At 37.4% G+C, this 26,472-nt stretch overlaps 1 protein-coding gene across 6 annotated transcripts in view; it reads right to left on the bottom strand.

The window, feature by feature from the left end:
* Positions 1 to 26,472, bottom strand: part of sh3pxd2aa (SH3 and PX domains 2Aa) — a 110,628-nt gene that overhangs the window by 19,417 nt on the left and 64,739 nt on the right. For 2 of the 6 annotated variants that reach the window (XM_082163353.1, XM_082163354.1), the window contains exons 7-10: positions 19,920 to 19,967; positions 14,255 to 14,383; positions 2,521 to 2,634; positions 771 to 854 (exon numbers count right to left, since the gene is read on the bottom strand). In XM_082163353.1, coding sequence (XP_082019479.1) covers positions 771 to 854; positions 2,521 to 2,634; positions 14,255 to 14,383; positions 19,920 to 19,967 — 375 coding nt within the window. The remainder of the gene's footprint in view (positions 1 to 770; positions 855 to 2,520; positions 2,635 to 14,254; positions 14,384 to 19,919; positions 19,968 to 26,472) is intronic. The other 4 variants (XM_082163355.1, XM_082163356.1, XM_082163357.1 and 1 more) reach the window with 3 other exon arrangements.

The raw sequence follows: 26,472 nt of genomic DNA on the forward strand, positions 1-26,472 counted from the left end.
TTTCATTCACTCCTTCAAGTGGACTATATTGGTGAAGTAACGTAGGCAAAAGTGATTGAGGGTATAGGGGACGATTTCAAACACAGCTAAGGTCTTCAGACTCGCTAGAAACTTCCAGGCAAGTATTTTGGAGCTGGTTAAAGCTAAACTCTGCAGGACATTGGTCCTCCAAGTGTAGGATTGGACACCCCTGCTAACTATGTTAACCTGCAAAAGATACTTGTTTAGTAGACTTTAATAGAAAAGTAGAAAATGAAGCAGCTAGACCAGAACCAAATCAATATTTACTACCCTAAACCAGTCTGAGCTCTTATATAATCAAGAATCTGGAACTTTGAACTCTAATGGCATACATGAGATTTCAGGCATATAGATATCAGACTACAATATTTCAGAATTAATCTGTACTTCTAAACCAATCTTTATCCAGATAAACATAATTTTCATCATCTGCAAACAGTCTTAATTAACTCATTTTGAGTTCATACACATACACAAATAGAGACCTAAAGCAAGCAAAGTATAATAAAGACTTTATGATGGAGCGCAGATGAAACCGACCACCCAGCATGCTTTGGGAACCAGAATCCAGAAGTTTTATCCAGAAAGAGAGTTTAGGTTTCTAAAGAGCGTGTTTGTGTGCGTATTCAAGCTAATCATTGTGTAAACCTGCACAAACACACAAACGCACCATGCAGATTGGTCACACACACGTGACTGCTTGCATGTGATCAGTCTATGCAGGCATGCGTGATTGCATGTGTGTTCACCTCGGCTCTGTTGGCGGTTGACTATTCCCCCTAGTGTCCATCTCCGGTCAAGCCTCTTCAGATGAGCCTTACGTCTCTTAGTAACTGACACGGGTGAATGAGGACAGCAGAAAGAGAACAGAGACATGACAAACTCAACATAAATAACTCAGGAGGAACACTGGTATTAGTATAATGATGAAGACATATTACATGAAAGAAAAGAGTTTTGTGATAGGTTAGGAGGGTTTTTGGCTTGAGCGATGATGGCAAGCAATGGAGTATTTGGATTAATACATGTGTTATTGGATTTTAGTGGTGCACATAAAGTGCTTATGCTTTTTATTGTGTTAGAGAGTGGAAAATTCATGTATCATATTATACAGTATATACTGTATATTAACCACTCATTATCTCCATACATTCAAAAGGAAAAAAGGTGTGGAAGTAAAGAAACAGTAGATGGTCTATCTCAAATAAAGTTAAGTCTGAAAAAACTGCAGCAACATCCATAAATGAAGCTGTTGTGGCCTAATGGAAAGGTAAATTACCATTTGGGGATCAATAAATTGTGTTGGGATGTTTCGATCTACTCAAGACAAAGATAGTAGCGGAAGCTTTATCTCCAGCCGGACCACTCCTAATCTTACACATTGAGCTCTTCAGTGGCATACATTTCAAGATGCAGCTAAAAATGTGGTTCTGGATATGCTGATGGCAGCAGATGATTGGGGTTTGGGGAAGACGGTAAAGGAGGATTAGAAAGGGACAAATTTATAATGAGACTTCTCAATGTTTCATTGCAGGGAGAACACAGATGGGTGTTTCTTCAACTTTGGCCAGTTTATGTTCCAGGATTTGACATGAAATGAAAATTATTTTGCAAATACAGTACATCTTATTGAGAATGATTCATCAATGTATTTTTTGTTTGTTTGTTTAATCAAAATGTCGATCTTCTGAGACAGAAGACGACAAACTTCTCTCTGTTGATGCATGCCGGACATCCAATCAACATCTGATGGAAAGAACTTTTTAAGAAAGGATTTTTAATAATCTGTTACACAGAATAAAAGATCCGTCGGTACTTCTGTTTCATTGTAACTTTAAACCCAACAGATTTCCACTTTGTCTGTTTGTTATATGAAGATTAAGATCATCACTTTTATTTGTCACTTTTCAAATGCCATTTTATTCTGATATGTTTCAACTACACAATGCTAATAAACACAATACATAACTTGAGATGTGGTGGAAATGACACAGTGGTGGGAATCTTCATTAAATAAATGAATAAAATTCTGTCTAAATGTTTTAAAAAGCCCACAGGGCCAAAAGTGCCCATAGTTGAGGAAACACCCAGATTCAATATGGTGTGTAGTTATAACACACTATGAAGTACAACCAATGTACTAGTGCAACCTTTTAGAGAAGAAGTAATTTATTATGTATAGATTCAAAGAAATGATAGCAGCACTTTTATGATAGAGGAGCCGCCCTTCTTTCCTTTATTTCTCCTTCTCCAATCGATGGTATCTCACAGTCCTTAAGTCCTCACTCATTTACTCAAACAAGCAGAAGCTTCTCAAAGAAAATTTAGTATACAGACTTTGGTATACTCCATTATAAAATCAATTTGTACGGTTCTGGTTGGTGATTGGTCAATAGATGCGAAACAGGTCATCTTATACTGGTTTTGGTGAAGATTTCTTGGGGTATAAGAGTGTTTGTGCATGGGAAAGTAGGAGAGAGTGTAATTGGTGTGTCCTACCTTCTCCAGATCTAGATGTTCCCAGGTCCAGATCATCTCTGGTGCCGCTCTGAGAGTCCAGGTACGTGGCAGGAACCCAGCCCTGTTCTTCAGCTGTGCTGACAAACCACCAGCCTACAAAAAAACATCCATAAGATATTATTTTTCAACTAATATAGAGCAAAATACTGATTGATATCATGAATGAATGATTCTGTTTCCACCACAGTGTTTAGAGAAAGGTGATACGTCTATGCTTTGCAAACAAACACTAATGCACAAACATTTAGATTTTACTGATCTGATGGGATGCAATGTTTTGGCTTCAATCATATTCACAAACACACTCTCACTGGTGTTAGTTTCAGGCGATGCTTTTATGAATTCAATACACTTCCTGTGAATCATTTGGGATCAATTAGGCCTCACGCATCATAAATATCATTGAGGGTGAAAATTATTGTGTTTGTATGCACAGTCAAACATGAGGAAGGTTGGATGTGTCTGACATGCTCTTAGCCACTAACATGATGACATGTTTTATGAGTTTATATGTGTGTGCTTGTGCGTTTTCGGCCAAAATAACCTCATCAATAACATTTATGTATTTCAGCTCCTCCTTCATGTGTCTGAATAAGTGCTGAATTTGTTAAATGTGGTTGGTGTCAGGATTATTATTTGTTTTTGAAATATGGATTGTGATGTTTTTTGTTGTTGTTGTTGTTGTTGTTGTTTTTACATTTCCACAATAACTCAAATATGATTCTGAGCAGCTTTAAAAACAAAGCAGCAAAAATTATGGTCAAAGAAAAAGAGTGTTATGCCAAGAGAGGCTCATACAACCTTTATGAAAAGGACATTTGAGTACATCAAACTGTGCAGAACTACAATTTACTAAGGTTATGGAATTAAAACCATATATTTGGCACAGTTAGACTTAAATACAAAGCTGACATAAGTTAACGCCAATGAATGAAAATTCAAAACGGTTCTCCAGCTGAAACAGATCTTTCTGAGCGAGCCTGTTGCCAAGGTAACAGAGTATTGCTGGAAAGCTGTTCATAACAGTGTGATGTCATCAGTCAGCAGTAATCTAGCTCTGACATCATAATGGCACAGAAGCAAAGTCTTTTGACAGGGCGCTAAGTGATCAACAGCAAATGTTCTAAACCAACACGGGCCAATAATGATGTCAAATACTGTACGCTTTAGAATACAATTATTTACCCACATCACACATGTGCAAAAATACTCAAACACTCCGCATACACACAACAATTCAAACGTTTTTTCTCTTAGAAAGAAGAATTTATTCAGCAAGGATGTGTTAAACTGATGAGTGGCAGTAAAGACATTTATGACATTTTATGATTTACCACAAAAATATTAAGCAGCACAACTGCTGTCAACATTGATAATAATAAGAAATGTTACTTCAGCACCGAATCAGAGAATGATCATGTGACACTGAAGACTGGAGTAATTCAGCTTTGCCATCACAGTTATATTTTAAAATATATTAAAAGATATTTAAATTGTAAAATCATTTTACAATATTAGTTTTTAATCAAATAAATGCAGCCTAAAAGATGAGCAAAAGAGATTCATAAGAGACTGACCCCAAACATCGGAACGGTAACATATTTTCGGTTGCATTATGCACTAGACCCTTCAAGACCAAGGCTAGACCCCATATCCAGTTTATCATCTCAAACAGAGACAATTTACTGCATCTTTCTTTTCAAACCCTACTTTGTACAGTGGCTTTGTTGGCGTTTACAGTCATGGAATTCTTGTAAATCCTTTGCAAGGGTGAAGATGCCGAACCGACCTGTGGTGGACATAATTATCATCTTCAGTATGTTGGAAATAGACTGTGGTCTTTTCTGAAACCATAAACCAGGATCCATATCCAGACCGAAACTTCAAGTTTTGAGACCCAGACCCAGACCATGTTTATGTGGTCTCAAGACCACAAGATAAAGACTTCAACTCTAGAATTAACATAATACTAAAAGCAAAAATATATCCAAATTCGTAGTACGTGATTCTTGAGTTTATCATTTTGTTGCTCAAAATTTGCCAAGAAAATCTCAATTAAAAGTCAAACTTAATCTAGTCGGATATAGTTAAAGTAGAAGTACATAAAGGTTTATATTACAGGGCTTTTCACACTTGAACTAAAGTATCCCTGGGTCTGTCTCAACTGAATCCTGGGTTAACTTGCTGCACAGTTCACACTGCTCACATTGTACATTCTTATGGGTTAATGTTATTTGAATATTTGCCGTCAGTGTTTATTTACAAAAAAGAGCTCTAGCACTGTGCATCCTCTTTTTATACATTATCAAGTTTTCAGACAGGGCTTAGATTAAGCCAGGATTAGGCCTTAGTTCAATTAGGACATTTAAGTAGCTTTTATAAACATGCCTTAGATAAAAAACATTACTGGTGTGTATCTTGAGAGAAAACAATGGCACTGACACATTTTAAGATACAGTATGTCAGAGCTTAAAGTTGCTTTCAGCAGCTTGAACATGCATTTTAATCTGGGACTAGGTTTAAGCCTTGTCTGTGAAACCGGAGGTATAAGAATTAATGAATTAATCAATCTCTAATCTGAATAAATGTAACAAAAGAGTGATAAATGTAACAGCAACTGGAAAAGTTCTATAATACATATATAAACAAATTTTACGTTCAAATATGTTTCAACCGAAAATTGCCTCCTCAAACTCTAGACATATCTTAAAGGCACAGTATGTAAGTTTCGCCTCTAAAGGTAGTTTGTTCAGAATGATAACTAAGGCCTAGCTTGATGACGCCGTGAATGAGTGTGGAATCATGGGAGTTGTCATCTTCACCTCCACAGCCAATGGAAAACAATCTACCGTGTTCATGGATAAGTTAATTTATTAAAGTTTTATGAACGTTATGAATGAATGAATATTAAGCAGTACAACTGTTTTCAACAGAAATGTTTCTTGAGCATTAAATCAGCATATTAGAATGATTTATAAAGGCTCAGGATCAATGCAGCCTTGGTGAGCCTAAGAGGCGTCTTTTTAAAAACACTAAATAAACTTACTGACCCCAAACTTTTGGATGGCAATGCTCATTTTAAACCTAAAGAAACAGTGGCTCTCATTTAAAAAAATTGTAATGACGATGCCAATAGTTGGAAGACATACACTGAGAGACGGAAACAAACACATAGATCAGAAAACTAGCGCTGAGTCAGTGTGCCAAAAAAATCACAACAGTGCTTATACAGAAATCCTAAGATTCATTTGAGTCAATTAGACCACACTGACATATATACCACCCTGACACAGCAAATCTCTCACAAACGCATACACACGCGTACTATTAACTTGCTAATGAATTTGTGAGAGAGCTGAGAGCAGGTTGTGGCCACCCTGCCTGACTGACCCTCTTTCAATGAGATACTGTCTCCCTGTTTGTGCACACCAGGAACCGTCTACGGCAAGCACAGAGGGTCAATTCAATCAGAATGCAAAATGGCAAGGGTTGCGCACAGTTTAGCCATCACAGAGATGCTTTTCATTGGAATCATTGGGGATTTGTTTATATATTTGTGAGTATATGGGTGTGTGTCATCACAGCTTTCAGAACAACATTTGAGGTGCACCCAGTCATTTATCCCACATTATAAACAGTACACATTAACAAATTGAATAGTACATTTAATATACGTTTAATGATGTATTATTAAAGAACTGTATACACACATAAGATGAAGACTGTAGTCTTATCAGTAGCCTAATAAAAGCTGTTTTATTTTAGTGGGTGGGTGGCCTCATGGAGGCAGCCATGTTGATATCACATGACAAGCCAAAAACTGCTCATTTTATTTCTAAAATTACAGTAGTAACTGGAAACATTTCTGTGATGCTGCATCCACACCAATAGGTGTCAGTATACATCCAAGACAACATAAACAAAATTGACAATATACGAATGACTTAGTGCACCTTTAAAGAAATAATCTCACACCTTCAGAGGAGATATTTGAGAGCATTTCAAATACTGGACATCCAATCTAGCAATAATGAATACGAACAGTCAGAAAAATCCGAGTACTATGCGTTATGCCTGCCAACTTTCAAAGCTAAACTTTTGCTTGACGAAGCAGAAACTAATTATTTGACCAAAACAACAGACACACACAGCTCCAGACAGACAACAGGAATGCTGTTTTGATGCTGTAACTATGTACTCCTCTTCAGTTCAGGACGTTACGATCCTCTCACACAAAAACAGACACCAGAAGTCTTTCGGCTGAGATACAGGTGGGCTTGCTCTTCAAAGCAAAAGATCTAGGCCTTTCTGAGAAAGATGGCGCCTCTGCAAAACAGGCTAATAAATCTAACACTGCGTATCTGCTTCTGAGAAATGTTTCTTCTGAAAGCTGCATGTGTGTGCCATGAACTTCTGTTCCGATACACATGGTAGGGGAGTAGGTCATGTAAGCTTGTTTATGTATGCGTACACAGTTAGATAAGATTAGAATTTGATGTTTAATACTTTCTCCTATCCCAACCAGTGGTTTGAGTTTTGGATTACCTGTTTGGTTGAAGAATTGAAGGACAGTTTAAAAACAAATCGCTATTTTTTTGCAATTCCCTTTGCCGCCACTAGTAGAAATAACAAAAATCACCATTCACAAATGAATGAAAGAACAAACAACAGATTGGAAGGAGGAAAGAAAAGACAAACAGTGAATGAGTGGATGAGAGAAAGAATGCAGAGAAAAAGTAATGGATGAAAGAACAGTGAATGAAAAAAGCAAAAGAAAGAATAACGAATGACACAATAAATATACTTTTGTTAAATAACTTTAAGTTTGAAAGTCTTCCAATAAAGACAGCAGCATATAATACTTAATAAAAAGTTATTTTAAGCACTAAAGGCCTGAAAACGAAGATCTGATTAGGATGTCATAATGCTCGCAGGCAGATTCATAACCACCAACATTCCCAACATTAAGATTAATGTTCAATCACTACGGATTTCAGGCGTTTCGACCCTCGGTATTGAATGTTTGGTCATATCCTGCTGAATGACACTTTTAGATTTGAGCTCATGTGATACAATTCTGACGTTCAGCTCTGTTATAATTAAACTGAACTGAATGAGAGGAAAGGAAAGGCAAGAACCAAGAGAGGCTGAACAAAAGAGACAACAAGGAAAGAGAGAGAGAAAGAGAGAGCAGATGTTTGGCCTAAACTTCAAAGCTGGAGTTTCACCACACATTCCCTCCATCCAAACCAGCCAGAAGAAGAAGAAAAGAAAAACCATCAAGACAGCCAAAAATTCAAGTGCCTTTCACTTTCTTATTTTAGGGCTGAAGTAGCAAACAGAAATGAAAACATTAATCAGATACAAGCAATGTATGAAAACAACAAATGATATCATAGAACAAATTATTTATGAAATTCTGAGAATGGTAATGAATGTTGTAGGATACAGATGAGTTATCAGAGAGAGAGACGAAGGTTTAAAATAGGTCCAGAAGTGAAGAACATTTTTTAAAACGTTGCTTTTATAAGGTTCCCACTCTGGCCACTCAGTTCTTGACAGATGCAGAAGTAAAAAAAAAAAAAAAAAAATAATAATAATATTTACAATTACTTCATGTTATTTACAAAGAATCACAATTTTTTGAGCTCCGACTGAAATCACTGGAAGGGTATTTCAGCTGACGTTCTCCAAAATCCAGGCCAGTGGAGTGTCTGGCCTACATTCGGTCACACTCAAGTTCTTTCCTGAAAAGCTGGAGTATCAGGTTTTGGGCTTGGGACCAAAATGGGTTTGGTATAATCTAACAAAGCCGAGGCAGTGGAGGGTGCTTCTCTTTGGTCTGAACTTCAAAGGCTGATGATGTCGGTCGCTCATGCACATTAATCTAAGATCACTGTTGCGGTTTTTATTTCAAGAGCTCTAGTGGTGGAGATTTGTTCAGGAACAGCTGGTCTTAGATCAGCATAAACATGTTATTTCTTTCCTGCACTTGTTTCCCTGGACCGGTTCATTGAAAAGAGAGTGATGTTTTCAAGGAAACTGGCTACCAATTAGAAACGTAATCAGTGAGAAAACGATGGAGATCTTCAGAAACAAACAATACGAATCAAAAACACACACCTAAGCAGAAAAATTGTAACTGAAAGAGAAGTACAAAATTTGAAAATGAGAGAATACAGGTTTGGAAGTCACTCTTTCACTCTTAGAAAAAAGTTAATACAGTTCTATACAGTAGAACTCTATAGGGTTCTTAAGAAGAAATGTCTTAAATGATTGCATAATACTTTTATGTTTAAAGGGTTATTTACTTTTTTCTAGTGAAAAAGCATGTTTACGAGCCATTTAATTCATAACATTTAATAGAAAATTTTTAAAAAATGAAATCCATAAAATGATCCCATAATGGGAACCCCTAAAGACCCATTCACACCGTATAAACAAACGCCAACAAACAAGTTGGCTGTTGGATTTAGAATTGTATCTGTGCTGTGCGGTGTGAATTGGCCTAAAAATGTTCTCTATGAAGTGCCTGACAGAACCCTTTAAGGTTCTATATAGAACTTTTTCTTGTAGTAAGAGATTCTTAAAGAAATAGTTCACCCAAAAATCTAAACTTTTAACATTTACTCATCCCCATGTCATTTCAAACCTGTATGACTTCCTATTTTTCTGCAGAACACAAAAGAAGATATTTTGAAAAAAGTCTCAAAAACCAAACACAATTGAGTCCAATGTTGTTTTGGACCCCATTGACTTTCATTATATGGACAGAAAACAGTTCTTCAGAATAACGTTTTTTTTTTTTTTTTTTTTTTTTTTTTTACCCATCCCTTTAAGGTTGAAAGCCTGTATACTGATTGATTTTCCCTGCCACACTATTACATAAATAAATAAATGTATTGATCAGTCGATTTTCAAAATGGTTCAAGCCAGTTATTTCAGCTTTGTGGCTTTCTTACTATCAAGACTATTACCTCAATGACCTTAATCAATTAAACAATAGAGACCCCTGAGAGGTGTAGCACCAGGCTTATAAAGATCTTTTCAGCCAGCTCCATGTAAATAAATGTTTGAACCCATTGGTCCGGGTTCAGCGTGGCTCTCCACGGACCGGATCTCCAACAGGAGCAAAGCCAAGACAAACCAGCCTACCCGAGACCGCGAGCAGCTCTCTATTGACTCTGTTTCAGTATGCGGGGGTTACCGGCTGAATGAATGGACCCAGGGGAGAGAGAGGCGAGAGGATGGAAGGGAACCTCACAATATTGATGGCACAGAACAATTTTCATAGTAGAGCATTGTTCAGGAAGCACAGCAGCGCTGTGAAAAAACCAAAAGCGCTAAAAGATTTAAATACGCTCAGATACTCAATGGAATAATAAATGTTTCTCTATAACAATTACTAATAAAATACTTGAAGAATGAAGAATTTACATTACCATTTAAAAAGTGTGGGGTCTGTATGATTATGTTCATGTTTTTGAAAGGTTATGCTCACCAATACGGCATTTATTGGATCAAAAACACAAATTCAATTTAAAAGAACTGTTTTCTATTTGAACACATTTTAAAATGTAATTTATTCCTGCACTTTCAGCATCATTACTCCAGTCCTCAGTGTCACATGATCCTTCAGAAATCATTCTAATATGATGATTTGCTGCTCAAGAATCATTACTAACTATTATCCATGTTGAAAACAGTTGTGCTGCTTAATATTTTTGTGTTTTTCTCCTCACTTTTTGATGAATAGAAATTTCAAAAGAACAGCATTTATATGAACTAGTGTTATAATATATATGAAATATGAAATATATGAAAATGTTTTTAATGACACTTTTTAATTAATGTAATGCATCCTTGATGAATAAAGTATTATGTATTATTTTTAAATATTTCACTGAGTCCAAACTTTTGACAAGTAGTTTACAAGAGCCATTGGTCAAAATTAGAATCGAATATCATACATCCAGACAATATCAGAGCTTACTTTTTGCAATTCATAGAGTATACTCTTTTCTATGCAAAAGTATTAAACAGTCTTTAGAATGTACATTACAATGTTTTGAGGCGTGATTTCAGTTGTCAATTTCTTGTAGGACTGTTATTTTTTTCTTTCTTCTTTTCTTTTTAGCTCACCAAAATATAGTTCTCTAAAAATGAAAATTACGTAATTTCAAACACCTTATGACCACAGAAAAGGGGATTTGGCAGAATGTCCAGTTTTTATAGTATAAAAGTGGATGACAATTTACAGTTGTTTTAAAAAAGAACAATAAAGTACAGTCAAATAAAAAAAATACGACTTTATACGATTTATTCAAAGTCTTCTAAAACCATACAAAAGCTTTGTGTGGAAAACACAACAAAAGCAGCTATTTGCTGACAACATATTTAAACTTCTAATGTGTCAAAGATGTGGTGTGCCAGGCCTTACATCAGTGACAGCAAACGTCATTGACCTCCAACCTGATCCATAAATAACCCTCAAATTTATTTGGAGGTTTTGCTAAAAAAAAAAGTATTTTAACGTGGAAGAGTATAGCAAAAAATAATGACAAAAACAGCAAACTGACCTATAAACTCTTGATGGCTTTGACTGTGTTATCTATATCACAGACATTCAACAAAAACTTCTGAATGCTTTCTGGTGGTATTGGTTTGGGATGCGTGACACTGTAACCACTCTGTAAGAATCTAAGGCCCTGCAAGATCCATTAGCCTATAATGAAACTAAGGACAAGGGGGATTTTTCCATCGTTCCCTCTCCATGACCTAGAGGGAAGCCAGAGCAGCCCAACTTCTGCCAGTCGCTTCTTATAAACGCAATTTCAGCCACATAAAAAAGTTGGTTTGAATGATATCCAATCTTAATAAATACACTGCCTCTGACAGATACACTAGGGTAGTAATTTAATTCTGTAGTACAAAATATGGAAGTCTGCTGAAGAGATGGGATTTTAGAGGATGGGCTTCTAATGCTGTGATATCAAGCTGCTGCAGCTCATCTTCAGTTTCAATAAATGCTTTGAACATTTGAGGAATTCTGGAGTCAGCGAAGGACAGACAGTTCACTCCAGGGGTAGGCCTAGGCTGATTTAAAGGAACAGTTCACTCAAAAATAACAATTCCGCCATTATTTGTTCACTTTCGTAACAGCTCAAACATGTACAGTATGACTTTCTGTCTTTGGGGTGCGCCATTCCTTTAAATGATTCTGTCACTGTGTTTAGATTATATTATCTTCTCCCATTCAGATATGTTCTGCTTTTGTTTCTCAAGTTCATTAATCCTGTGGCCCTGCGTGGTTCATCTCTTCCCAACCCAAGCGAAGTTGTCAAGCCTTGCCTGCACTGTAAAACAGCTGGAGTTTAACTGTGGCTAAGGAAGCCAAGGGTTTCTTACTCAAGGACAACTGCATCCTGAGCAAGACTCTTATGCCTGGAGTCTCTCTGAATCTTTTGTGTGATTAAATTACTTGTCCAGTTGTAAGAATCAATGAGTACAAGCCATTGTACCTGAAAATCTGTACTCGGCTTGAACAAATAAACCAGTAATCTACCGTTAAAAGAAAGGCATAGAATAAAGGTCTGTTAAAGGTCTAGCTACAAGGTTTTAAAATGAGAACAGTGGATTCTTTGAAATCACTTTTGGAGTTGTTGTTTTTTAGCTGGGGGAAAAAAACTAAACTTTGACAGTCAACCCAAATCTAACTTTGAAGAATAAATATAGTAATAGTTATAGTTCTTTATGTGGACACTAATATAGATACAATTATAGCTATTGTTACAACTATATGTCTTAACTATAAGGGTTAAATTGTAAAATAAAAGCTAAATGAACAAATATCTGAGGTGTTGACCAGACTGATATAGGACTGTTGGATTGATTACTCTATAATGGTCATAATGTATTCAAGATCAGGTTCATCCAATGGAAGAGGGGGAATGTTTCCTCTAGACATTCTGAAAAGACAGTGTATGTATGATATCATGGCACTCTCTTGCTCAAAAATATATAAAGCGATAATTTGAAACAGCATTCATTTTCTAATATAGTGGTTCTCAGTCAAGGGACCGGGGCCCACTTGGGGGCCTCAGCAAACTTCCAATAGGTCCTAATAAGTCTTAAAATGATTTAAATGTAGTTTATTTTCATCATAACAGAATAGCCAACCTATCAGTTTAGATAAGAGGGCCTAAGAATATTGTCTTTGACAACGTGGGCCTTGGAGTCAATTAGGTTGAGACCCATTGTTCTAAAATCTCTCTTAATATTTGCATTGTATAACAACACTTTTTTTTTTTTTTTTTAATGAACCTTTAACCTGGCACCCTCAAAATAGACTGAATCATCCGAAAGATGAGTTTAGGGTGAGATAGTGCCAAAATCAATAGAATAGGCAGCAAAAAAACTAAAGTGTCTCACAGAGAATGCCATTGAGATTAGTTTAGTCTCAGTCTAGACTAGTTTAGTCAAACCAGGAGGTCAAGCTCTCTTTGAGTAGACAACGGTCTTACACAATGATATTATTGAGATCAAATGGGTTTACTGGATCTTTGCTCATCTTGATGACTCCTGTCAACTCCTCTTAAGCCCCCACACTGATTTAAAGGAAAAGAAAAAATGATTACTCACAAACTTTTTTTTTTCTTTCAACAGAATGATGCTAGTTCTTGAGATCCTGTTGTTTATAATGACTAACTCTCTGGATGTGCAAACAAGTTTTTGGCAAACATGACTAGAGACAAAGTGGAAGAGACAGCGTTCAACCTCTAATGAACAAGGCTACGAGATATGCTGGCAGGAAAAGTTTGCACTAAGTTTAAACATTTACAGCGTTAACATTAATCTGGGAAAACAAACCAAAGGGGGAAGAAGAAAAAAACACACGCAAGGCTCTCTTTCTTCCCATTGTTGTTGTCAATCTCTACATTCCACATGAACTCTAATGGTGTGTGTGACCCTGATCCATTAGCACATCTTCCAACTGACAAACTTCTCATGACTATCTCATGGACATTCCAGATCAATCTGGCCTCCATCCCAGAGATCTGGAGTGGGTTCAGGCCCACCAACCGCCAAGAAAACTGGCCATACGACACCTCCAGGTGGGGCCAAGAGCCAGACTGTAGATTTACAGGGAGAGGGGAATGTCAGAAGAGGGAACCAGGGGATCTTAAGGACAAAGACTAAAGGAGGAGTTCTACATCAAAGAGGAAGAATGTATCAGAAAAGACGAGAAAGATAAAACAGACCCGTTTAAGATTTGGATCAAGAGCATATGAAAGCATTCACGTTTGCAGGTGACTGTGTGTTAGTGGTTTGTGTATACACCAGTTTTGCCAATAAATACCACGTGGTAACCCACTTAGCTTGTGTGTGTGTGTGTGTGTGTGTAAAGGGCAGTTCACACCAAGAATGATAACTATAAAGGTAACTATAATGATATTTGCGTCCACACCAATTCATGATAGTTTTGTTTATTATAAGCATGCTTTAAATGCTTGCACTCTTCAAAGTCAGGTAGATTCTGATTGGCTGTCAATGTTTTGTTTTTTTCATAAAAAAATCATTTTGAAAGTGATTCCAACAATTTCTCTGTGACGTTATCATTATGGTTGTGGTGTGGTGCTATTCTTTTTTAATTTAGAATCGTTGTTACTATATCGTTATTATCCTTGGTGTGAATTGGCCTTAAGGGACTCACCGCTTTCGCTCTTCTCGATCACGTCCACCGTCTCTCCAGCCTTCAGACTGATCTCCGAGTTCTCCTGCCGCTCGTAGTTGGCCACCACCACGTACTGCTCCAGCACCATGGGCTCACTGCTGTCCAGTCCTGCCGGCGAGGGGAAGAAACAGGCTGTCAGCCACCGTCCCGCCATCCCTGCACCTCCCCCGCCAACCCTGCCCTGCCAGCGACCTCCGGCTTGACCCCTGTACACCGCCATCCGCTCTCCGAAGCCTAGCGCAACTCAAACTCCTGCTGACTGAGCATGCTCCACAACGACGGGCCATTTAGACGAACCTTCGCCCTCGCTGGACGCGCATTTGAATGGGGGGGGAAGAACGATCACGAAAAAGTAAGGCGAGGTAAATTTCCTTCAGGGATTCGAGAGCTCGGTAGGGACTTGGTGATGCCGGGTCTCCATAATACAGTGAAGGTTTTGGTGAGGAAACGGGGAGGGATGTTAGGAAGGGAAAAGAGACTGGGAGAGAGCTGTTTACGGTAGGGGACGTGACTCGCGAGTGGAGGAATAGAAAGTTTTTCTTCATCAGACGAGTAAGAACAGGCCTCCCACCCTCTCTGCCCTCCCTTTCTCGTTTTTCACTCAAATTCTCTCTCTTTCTCCGTCCCTCCTCCCATCTGGCTGAAACGGGGAGAGAGAAAAACGCCAATCAGGGTAGACTGCTCTCCAAGCCTTAAATAGAAACATATGAGTGGGCCGAGTAAAGAGAGAGAAGCTGTGTTTATGTGAAACGCAAGAAGAAAGCATTTCAGCTGGGGTTAAGCAACACTCTCTTACTCTATCCTTCTCTTTCTTTTGTATTTCCTCTGACAAACTCTTTAACCTGTTCTTCTTCATCAATGACTTTAAGGGATATTTCAGCCAAAAATGTAAATGCTGTAATTATTCAGTCAGCTTTATGTTGCCCTAAACCTGTATATCTTACTTTATTCCATAAAGGTAAATTTTTGAAGAATATCCTTTTTTGTTGTTGTTGTTGTTTTTAAACTATGACAGAATTTAAATTTTTGCATAAACTATCCATTTAAGAGTCCAGTGACCCTATTACATGATCATATGTACAAATCAGTAGAATGGACAAGTAGAATTTTCACAATACTAAAATAATACTTATTTATAATAAAAAATGTATTGTGGTTTTCACAACAATATTAGGCAGCACAGCTGTTTTCAACATTGATCATAATAAAAAAAGTAATGATCCAGAAACTCAGCTTTTCCATCACAAGAATAAGTTACATTTTAAAATATATTAAAATATAAAACAGTTATTTTAAATTGTAATAACATTTCAAAATATTACTGTTTTTACAATAAGACTTCTTAAAGGAGTCATGAACTGGATTGTTTTATTATTTTATAATGTTGCCTGGGGTGCCCTTATAATGTTAGTATGATTTTTACATCAAAAATGGTCATAATTTATAAATAAAAGCCATTTTTCCAAGCCTGATTTCAGCCTCAGATTTGAACGCTCTGTTTTAAGGGGCGTGTCTGCTGTGACAGTGCAGTGCAAACGCCCACTGCTGTGATTGGCTGACATGCTTGCATATGAAATAGCTAGTATTACATGAACTCTCTCGAAAACTTTTACTACGTTTTTACAATTACAGCTATCGAGATTAACAAATTGTGAAAAGTATCGTTTAAAGCATTATATTTAAATCTATTCCATCACATGAAAGGTTGCAGCATGATGAGCACTGACTGAGCAGAAGACAGACAGTCTGTTGATCGCGTGAATAAAGATCTTATCATTGCAACGCAATTTTTGTAAAATGTTTAGCACAGACACCTAAGCCAGTGGGAAGGGTTGTAGGAACCGCGTCATTAAAAATGAATTTAATCCACTGGTCCCTGATAGCTTGGTCCGTTCTTGGGAGAGAAAAAACATTTCCATGTTGATTCTGGCAGTCAACAACAGAGCAACTCACGTGTGCACCACGTTTCTGCATCTTTCACGGTCGAGTGCGTCTTTCGAACATAGACTGTAAAAAATATGGACAAAGCGTCTGTGACGTCACCCATAGACTTTCTGAAGAACGGGTTTGAAGCCGTTTATGGGGGGTATGGGCGGCGCCATCTTGGAAAATCTTGGGAAACCCTAACCCCGCCCACCTTCTGACGCAGCGCGCGTCACTCAGCTCGCTCTGCTACTCCGGTTATCTCTGTGTATATTTTAGGCAACGAAATATGTTATAAAACACCATACTAACTCTTTTCGTTTTCATTTAAAGAAATCTTAAACATTATAGCCACACAAATGTGGTTCAGGCAACGCGTATTGATTATATTCACTGCACATAACGTTTGCCTATTTATAACAAAACGAAATATAAAACACAAACCTGCCTCTTTTCGTTTTAAATATAATATAAAAATATTAAACATTTTAATATGGTCCAGGCAATATGTGCATTTGTACTAAACAACAGATGTTGCAGTAAACAACATTACAGATCATCTTCGTTGTATTAAAATTTAAAATGACAAAACTCAACCCAGTCTCTTTTTGTTAAATTTCAGTTTTATCAATATTAGCTATTATAAAAGTATAAGTAAAAGGTAAAGTTACAATAAGCTATACAAATAAAGCAAACAATTCAGTCAAACATAAAAAGTCATGCGCTCGATCTAGTCTAACCATACAACGGTACAAGTTAAATATAGCTTATAAAGTTATGAAACTTCCCCTCAGCCAAAACGATTGCCCACGAGACCAAAAATCGCCCGTTAGATATAGACAAGACGAATTATATCTCATGTTTAACCACTACAGAGACGCCAGAGTCAGCGGCAAACCTCAAAACGTCTAGCCGATGAAAGGCTGCTCCAGGCGGGGTACATCGCGCCGAGCGCCCGGTCATCGCTGGATCTCACAACTGGATACAATTTTCATAAATCTTTATAAATAAACCACAGATTTGAGCTTTAAACAACTACATTCTGGCCTGAAAAACTCTTAAAACTACATTTCATGATACAGAAACAGTAGTATTATATGTCAACTGTATTAAAAAATGGCGCTTCTTATGTTGTCATTCTGCCTTTCAGCTGTCAATCAAGCTGTCAATCAAAGTTAACCACGCCCTTATTGTCATACATTTTATATCTAAATACTATCTAAACTAACGAGTTAGAAAAAAATTCACTACCCTCGCCGTTGTCAGGCACTCGGAACCTATCGAAAAATCCAATAAAAGTCCATGGGACCAACCTGTAAAAACATGATTTTATGCTGTGAAAACGGACATTTTAACATGGGGGCTATGGACATTTGCTCCCTTTTGGGACCTTCCCCTAGCGGATTTTCGATGTATTGCAGTTTTTCGCACTTCCGGGTAGGCTTCATTTTTCAGATCAGAATGTTGCCCCTTGCTTTCGAATCGGAATTCAGTAATGGCGGCGCTCGACTGAATATAAGGGGGAGAGGGGCAGGGCGGGCTTCCTGCAGCATAGGTCTGCGGTGTCCATATATGGTATATCCTGCGCCGACTTGACGTCAAGTCGGCGCAGAAATTAACATCACGTATTTGAGTGCGCGTGCACGTGGGCTGGTTGACGAACCCAGGGGTAAACAAACGCTTCACTTTTAAATATCGGCTTCCCGGCCAGTGTATAATCGTTAGGCAATCATAACTTACATTTTTTATCGTGGAAAAGTGAAAATTACAGGTCATGACTCCTTAAAAAAAAAAAAAAAGAAAGAAACGGCCCCAAACTTTTCAGTGGTAGTGTTTTGTTTTTAAATTTAATATCCTTTTTAACTCAGAAAACATGACAGCAATAAAATGGGCTGAAATTGCTGTTTCATCTTTTAAAATGGAAATATCTAAAGTATAACACATCAAACGCTTCTGGCTTGTGCATTTCAATACTTTCTGCATATACTGTAGTTACTAAAACTTCAAATGATATATTTGTACTTCTAAGAACTACTTCTGTAGTTTCTTTATATGTGCTTGAACTTCAAAACACTGTGTGGTTGCTTTCTCCCAGTTTTTCTCATGGTGTGGTATTCTGGACTCTAGAGGAGTTTAATAGGAAATGTCTAAAATGTTCTTAAAAACATAAAATGTGCAATGCATCTTTTTTTCTTCTTTTAATTTCTAAAGGCCAAAGAGGTGGCAGGCAGGTGCTTTTGCTTTGCTTCAAGCTGTCATGATGCCAACAGCCTGTCTGTGTTGCTAGTGCAATGTGTTTTAACACTCCTGAGCTCTTAAATCAGGATTTTAGGGAATCCTTTGAGTTCAGTTGTTCGGTGCTGTCGACGCTGTGGGAGAGAAGAGAGAGAGCAGAGCAGGAGTTCTGTATCTTGTCACTATCACCCTCAGTATGGAACAAGCTAATTAGCGCTGCCTCACACATCATGCTAACATGACAACACACTGAACTGCTCAACCAAACACTTGCTTGTTGTGCGGAAGTCAACTGTGAAATTTTCTGACATTTAACGCTGTTTGTGCCAATGACAGATATATTTCCCTTCCATCTGACAGTCACCACAAAGAAAACAGTTCTAATTCCACACTTTTGATTAGCATCTGTTTACTGTTACTTTTACCCCTGGTGGAAAATCCATCATAAACAGGTAGCTGTGTACGATAACTTGTTTCTTTTGAGTACGATAACTTGTTTCTTGCTGGTCTGAATCGGACATTATATAGTTATTAGCTGGTAGGCAGTCTTTGACTAGCAATAAACAAGCTATATTAGCTCAAAATGGTTAAGCTGGGTCGACCAACTAAACAAACCTGATAACTAGCTAATGACCAGCTGGGACAAGTTAGAAAACACCTTTTTAAGCTGGATTTTGACATGTTGATGTTTTTAGAAAGGACTTAAACAAGCAAATGCCATGTGTTATATAATCAGTGCGTTTTCTTAGTTTTGCAGTGAACTGACCAATTATGTAGGGTGTGTGTGATGTTCATGGTGAAAACACACTCCACATGGGCTATAGCTCTGTGAGCGTCAGCATTTATTTCCGAAAACGGAGTGCATTCTTTTCTGAAATGTTTATTTGCAGGCCGTCGTCTCTAAGAGTTCCCAGGAAAACGCTGAGAGGACCACAGGCTCTCGTGTCATGTTTTACATCCTCCGTTTTCACACTGAATGTCTTCTGCACTGCTAGCCTTGCAACACCTATTATAAATGTTTCATCTTCTAGCGTAAACTTCATAAGCCACGTGTAAATCCACAAACCTGAACGATCTGCTCTTAAAAATAAAGGGTTTTACATCCTGATGTTTTAGGAGAACAGTTCAATCTGATACGCCTCTTTAGCCAGTTAAATTCCCATAGCAATTTCCATACACACACCACTTGCCTAGAGCATGGACTTCTCTCTTATTAAAAAGTCATGTTTATCATTATATTGAATTCAGACCATGAAATGAATATAATGTATTATGTTGCAATTCCTAATGAAGTTAAATGGTGATCCATGGCATTTTATTTCTTTGCCAAAGTCATTGACTCACATTTGGCGCTTGAAGAGTGTTAATGTTGGACTATGGGCAAGAGCTGTTTAAGGAACTGTTCTTGTAAAAACTGGAAAAATGACCACATTGAGGAGTTACAAAAGGAAAAGTGACAGTGCATGCACACATATAAAGCAGTTACCTGAGGCCTCAGACTTGGTTGGACTGTCCTGAAGGCCGTACATCCAAACTGAGGGCAGCGGAAAAGAGAGGAAAGGAAAGAAACGGAGAAGAAAAGGAGCACAAATGTTAGTCAGAACAGAGTGGAAAAAGACACAACAGCCAGCCTTGCATGTTTTCAAGCTACAAAATCCAGCCAAAAGTAACCTTTTTTTATGTCCTGCAATACAGACTTCCTCCAAATTTGTGATTTGTTCATAGGCCATTAGCATTAGGGTTAGTCCTATGATAGGAAACGTAAAATATAAGAAATTATATACTTCAGAGAAAATGAAGCCAAGTTTTAGTACCATTGAATCATTTTGAGGCAAAGTTATTTTCATCCACATTTAGATTGTTGTAATGTAAACAAATTTCATGTAACACAGCAACGAATATCATGCTGCCAATGATTTGTTTTTATCAAAACAAATTTAGTACAACAAACACTATTAAATGTCCCTTAAGCTAAATGTGTATTTATTCACTACAAATAGGCTTTATTTTCTTTATGCAATCCCGCTGCCTAACACATCTCAGCATCTTCTTAACTGGATTTGCCAAATATCCCATACAGGATAAATGGTAAATAGTGCAGTGAACACACAGCTTAACAGAGTTATTAAGCAAGGCGCCATCTGGTTACAATACCCATAAAGCATCACATGCTGTTGAAAAACAATGTGACTGTGTGTGTGTGTGTGCTCTGACAAATCTATTGCCTGGAAAGCAAGTACGGCTGAGTTTAAGGGTTTAAGGTCACGGCAGAGTTTCCTAATATCTCCTCTGTTATCACACACACACAGACCGATCTCCATCAGGAAATTAAATGTCACACGTCACTATCGGTAAAAAATATGAGAAGGCACCAGGGGAGACGTCTCGGCTGACAGGAACAATTACTTTGTTGTTTATATAACTTATTTCTTTTCAATACTTCAATGGATTCCCGGCAAAGGCCCTTGCATGCATGACACCAAAAAAATGAGGTGTAATTTAACCTGTGTAAACAATGAACGCACTCAAAACTGGCAGAATTCAAGAGGTGCTCGCCATTGCGTTTATACCCCACAGGACGAACCTCGCCCAATATCCCTCCACCCTTCCGTTCCATTCAACACCTCCGTCTCCTAATCCATTCATTCCTGACATTTCTTTCCGCCTACAGTCCATTTGATTAACACAACAAATAAAAACGTAAAATGTGATCCATGCGGTGGTTAGCCTTTCATAAACATATGGATTGTTTCCCACCCAAAGCCTGATCTGAACACTGAAGAATGGCATCAGCTTAACAGGCGAACTGGGGAATCACTCACAAAAAACGTCAAACAAACGCCATGGTAATATTTTTGTCCCCTTTTGGCTTCAAAGGAGCATTAATAACTTCCAAAACTTTATCAGATCTAGATTCAAATTCTTCTAGATTATGTTAAACATCATTGCGGCATAAAAAGTTGCAAAACTATAATTTTGCATACGGGTGTCAAAAGTACTAGTACTTTGATACCAAGTTGACAAAAAATGTAATAAAAAAATTTAAATTAAATGTATTTGTTACCACAAAGACTCGATCTGTTCTCTCTAAACTCCTCCTTTCCGAGGGCCTACTCTGCTGTGATTGGTCAGATGGCTCAGTCTGTTGTGATTGGTCTGCCGCTTAAAAAATGCTAAACGCCTATTACAATATCTGAATTTCAGTTGTGAAGGCTTCCTCAGCGCATGATAAGTGATACGAAGAGTAACGATGGTGTCGGTTTTATCGTATCAATTCGAGCCCCGAGTCCTCATCCTTTGGAAGTGCATTCTAAGTGGATTTGCTTTCACAGCGCAGAAAACAGCGTCTTCTCGACAACTCAAACCAAACTCTACCAGGCCTCAGCTACGACTACAGTGTTTGAGGGCGGGCTGAAGTAGATATTGTTCGCGGGCAGCCAGTCAAGTCCATAGCCTGGCATTCGAGCAGGAATAATAGCAGGCATAATAGGGTCACTTTAAAGGAACACTCCACCGTTTTTTCATATTAAACTATGTTATTCCCTTAACTAAGACGAGTTGATACATACCTCTTTCCTCTCAGTGCGTGCACTCAATCGCTCTGGCGCGGCGACACTTTGATAGCACTTAGCTTAGCCCAGTTCATTCATTAGGGACCAAACAGAGATGAAGTTAGAGGCGACCAAACACCTCCACGTTTTCCCTATTTAAATACAGTTACACGAGTAGTTACACGACCAAGTATGGTGACACAAAATAAAACGTGGCGCTTTTCTAAGCGGGTAAAAAGGATAACTATAATGTATGGCGGAATAGCACTTGGGAGCACTTCGACTCGGCGCAGTAAAAAGTCACACCTGAAAAATCCTCTCCCTCTCACTTCTGTCATTAGAACCAACGTGACTTTTTACTGCGCCGAGTCGAAGTGCTCCCAAGTGCTATTCCGCCATACATTATAGTTATCCTTTTTACCCGCTTAGAAAAGCGCCACGTTTTATTTTGTGTCACCATACTTGGTCGTGTAACTACTCGTGTAACTGTATTTAAATAGGGAAAACGTGGAGGTGTTTGGTCGCCTCTAACTTCATCTCTGTTTGGATCCTAATGAATAAACTGGGCTAAGCTAAGTGCTATCAAAGTGTCGCCGCGCGCCAGAGCGATTGAGTGCACGCACTGAGAGGAAAGAGGTATGTATCAACTCGTCTTAGTTAAGGGAATAACATAGTTTAATATGAAAAAACGGTGGAGTGTTCCTTTAACTAAACAACAATAATAACGAGAAAGGGAGAAAATAAATCTTGAAATGCTCTTCATTTCTGACTGTTCACTTTAAAATAATTTTTTGGAAAACTTTTTTACTTAACAAGAACATTTGCTACATTCCATAGTATTCTTTAGTACATATATTAACTTTAAAAAATAAATATATAGGTATTGAATGTTGAATTTTTGTTTTGCTGTCATGACAATCCTTCCTACTTTCCAGCTCAGGGTTGATCTCGAGGTCAACACTGTACTCCACTAACCTTCATGGAGTTTGAATTAAACTGACTCAAGTGCCTTGGAGGTCTAAAATTAACAAATGCTCCATACCCCCAGATCCCTCCCTTTAGTGAAGCTCTTCACATCTGACAGATATTAACTTTCCACCTCTCTGACCCTTCCTTCACACAGAAACGCTGAAACACTCACTGTTATGAGCATATTCTCAATCTCTCCCACTCCCACCAATGATAAATCGACACACACACATACACACACACACACACTAGCGATTAAGCTCAGGTCACTGCTGTTAGAACCCGAGTGAACGTCTGTTTTGGTTTCTCTCACTGTAATTTACGTCTCTTTCCTGACCCCAAACGGTCGACCTACCTCCATTACAGGAAACATATATGCCTTTCTAACTTTTGTGTTTCACCCAGGCTATTGTATTACCATAAACATATATGAAGATAAATACAAAACTTGTGCATTTTGTACATCCTTGTTGACAGAGAGAGAGACTCTTTGATCTGTGTGGTTGTATCTCTTGGCATGAGCATTCCTTATAGCACACTGGAGATATTTTGGGCGCTATGAAAAAGACGGTTTTGTTGATTTGAATATTTTCAACTGATTCAACTGTTGGCTATGAAGGCTCAGCATGTAGACTGCAAAATCAAGAAAATATCAACAAACTAAAATCAAACCATATGCTGACCAATTGTGTTTTGGCAGAGAGGTCACATGAGACAGAAAATACTGCACAAATCAAAACAGAAAACATCTTTTCAAAATTTTATTTTTTAATTTTTTTTACCTAAGTGGTACTTCTTGGAGAACTTCTATGCCTCAGGGGTTGATTTTTATCATATATATATATATATAGATATATATATATATATAGAGAGAGAGAGAGAGAGAGAGAGAGAGAGAGAGAGAGAGAGAAGCGTGCGGAACAGATGGGAGTTTTAGGGGATGAGGGATAGTTTGAGTGTGAGAGGAATGGTCATGCTTGTGTATTAAGATATTTCATCTAATATATATATTAGATGAAACTCAAACTAAACAAAATTTTGAAACGAAATTGAAATAAGATTTGAACAGCTGAAGTAAAAATAAAAGATTTGAAAAATGACAAAATGCATATAACAACAGAATAATAAGACTTTTCATTTTTTTTACTTTTTACTTACAAAAAAAATAAATATATATATATATATTATAAGCAGTTCACATTACATATTTTTAAAAGTAAAACGTTAAAAAAATTAGTTTCATCTAATATTTATATTTTGTTTTATTTGAAGTTGTTTACTTAAAATCTTTTCTTACATAGTTTTAGTTTTGGTTAACTATAAAAACACTGACAGAGGCTTTCTTTTAAAAAATAAAATAAATCCATCAAAATCCATCATATAAATGTTTTATATATATTTTTTATCATAATTAATTTGATCAATTATAATGTATTTTTTTTACATAATTATAATAAATATATAAAATGCCAACATGGCCACGGAAAATTCAGCTTTCTTTATTATTATTTTTCACAGTTAAACATAATTCTAGAGACAGAATCATTTTTCCAATAATTACATTAATTCCTTATGAACAAGCCAACTTCATCAGAACAAATGCCTGGAACAAATTTGAATGAAACATCTTGTCATTTTCCAGTAGCTAACATCTCTAATTGGTCAAACTACATTCATTAAACATCATTAACAAGAACTTTTTTAACCATAAAACCACACTGACCTATTTAAGCCCGCTCCCTATTAATAGAACAGACAAACACGCCGCACATACATACACAAGCATGACCATTCCTCTCACACTAAAACTATCCCTCATCCCCTAAAACTCCCATCTGTTCCGCACGCCTCTCTCTCGTTCTCTCTCCGTATGGCCCCTCCACTCCTCCACAGAGCCCTGAATCTTGTGTAAACAAGATTAGCTAGTCCGACGTCACACTAAACACACTCTGCCACGTAAACCAGGGCCTGTCTGACTGACCCCATTCCAGCAGAACCCCACAATCCACCCTCCGTATTTCCCTCTTCACATCTGACTCACACGAGGAGCAGAATGTGGGGAACTGCAATGCGTGTCCTGTCCTCACAGTGGATGAAGGGCCCATACCGGAAGACATCTGAACAATCTAAGAGGAGTGTCTGTAAAAACATCCAGGCAAAGCTCAACCCAAAGATTCACGGAGGTATGATTTGTGAACCATCACCACTGGGTCTTTAAGATGCTTAACCGTTCTTTTTTTAAAGAAATTAATACTTCTATTCAGCAAGGATCCATTAAATTGATCAAAAACATTTACTATGTTACAAAATATTTCCAATTTAAATAAATGCTGTTCTTTTGAGCTTTCTATTTTTCAAAGAATCAATATTTCGCAAAATCAGTGTTTTTACTGTATTTTTATCAAATAATACATTAAAAGACATAAAAAAAAATCTACTGACCCCAAACGTTTGAACTGTAAGTGAGTTGGAAGTCTTTAAAAAACAAGACTTATGTTATGAAAAAAAACTTTTTTTGTGTGTGTGTCATTTTTGATGATCATCTCTTCCTCTTTACTATTGGGTTATAGCACAAAACATGAATGAACATCAGAAAGTATGTTGAAAGATACAGTCCAACTTACTGAAATATACTGTATCATCTCTCATGTAATCACCAAATCAGTGTTTCAACCGCAGAAGCATGTCAGTAAAACAATCTCAGGTAAGTCATAAGCACATACTTAAAAAATAAAAAAATAAAAAAAAACTTTAGAGAAGAGCATATCACTAAAATCATTCAAATATATTGTTAAATACACTATATTTCATAAATCGGTATATATGTTACTTAATTATATTTTACTTTGTCTTAATTATTTAATGTATGTTCAAATAAATCTATTTCTGTCAAGTTTTTTTTATGACCGCCCCCATTTAAAGCACTAAGGGCCAGATTTACTAAACAGGGCAAATTAGCGTGCGAGCGCAATTCCAAAAAAGTGCCGATGGGAGTGTAAAGTTCTGCGCGTGATCTACTGACGACGAGCAATTTAAAGAACACAGACGGACAATTTCCATAATGACCAACGCAATCTACCAAGAGCAGCAGAAACTAGCGTCTGGTTTAAGACATGTTTTTTTGGGGCGGTAAATAATGGCGCAAACACCAGTACATCAACGAGCGCAAACCTTAGTAAATCACCTTGCGTGATTCATTTAAATACTCTCCTGCCATAAATTTAGCGTCTGAACGGGAAACTCCTACAAATTAATGCATTTGCAATAAGGTCAGCCACAAAAATAACCCTGTCCACGCCTTTTTTCACTGTGTCTTTAGTAAAACCTGACAGTAGTTTAACGCCAAAAGAGGGTTTGCAAGCTGTTAGTAAATCTGTCCCTATACCTCAACAATCGTTTGAAACAACAGTTTGAAGCACAAAACTCTGGGTCAAAATGACTCAAAATGTTGGAGCAGGTCACATATAAACTTCCCCTATTGTGAGCCCTGAAGGACAGATCAGATGGTTTTGGCACACT

This window comes from Leuciscus leuciscus (genome assembly GCF_965113295.1).
Source record: "Leuciscus leuciscus genome assembly, chromosome: 3".
Classification (NCBI taxonomy): domain Eukaryota; kingdom Metazoa; phylum Chordata; class Actinopteri; order Cypriniformes; family Leuciscidae; genus Leuciscus; species Leuciscus leuciscus.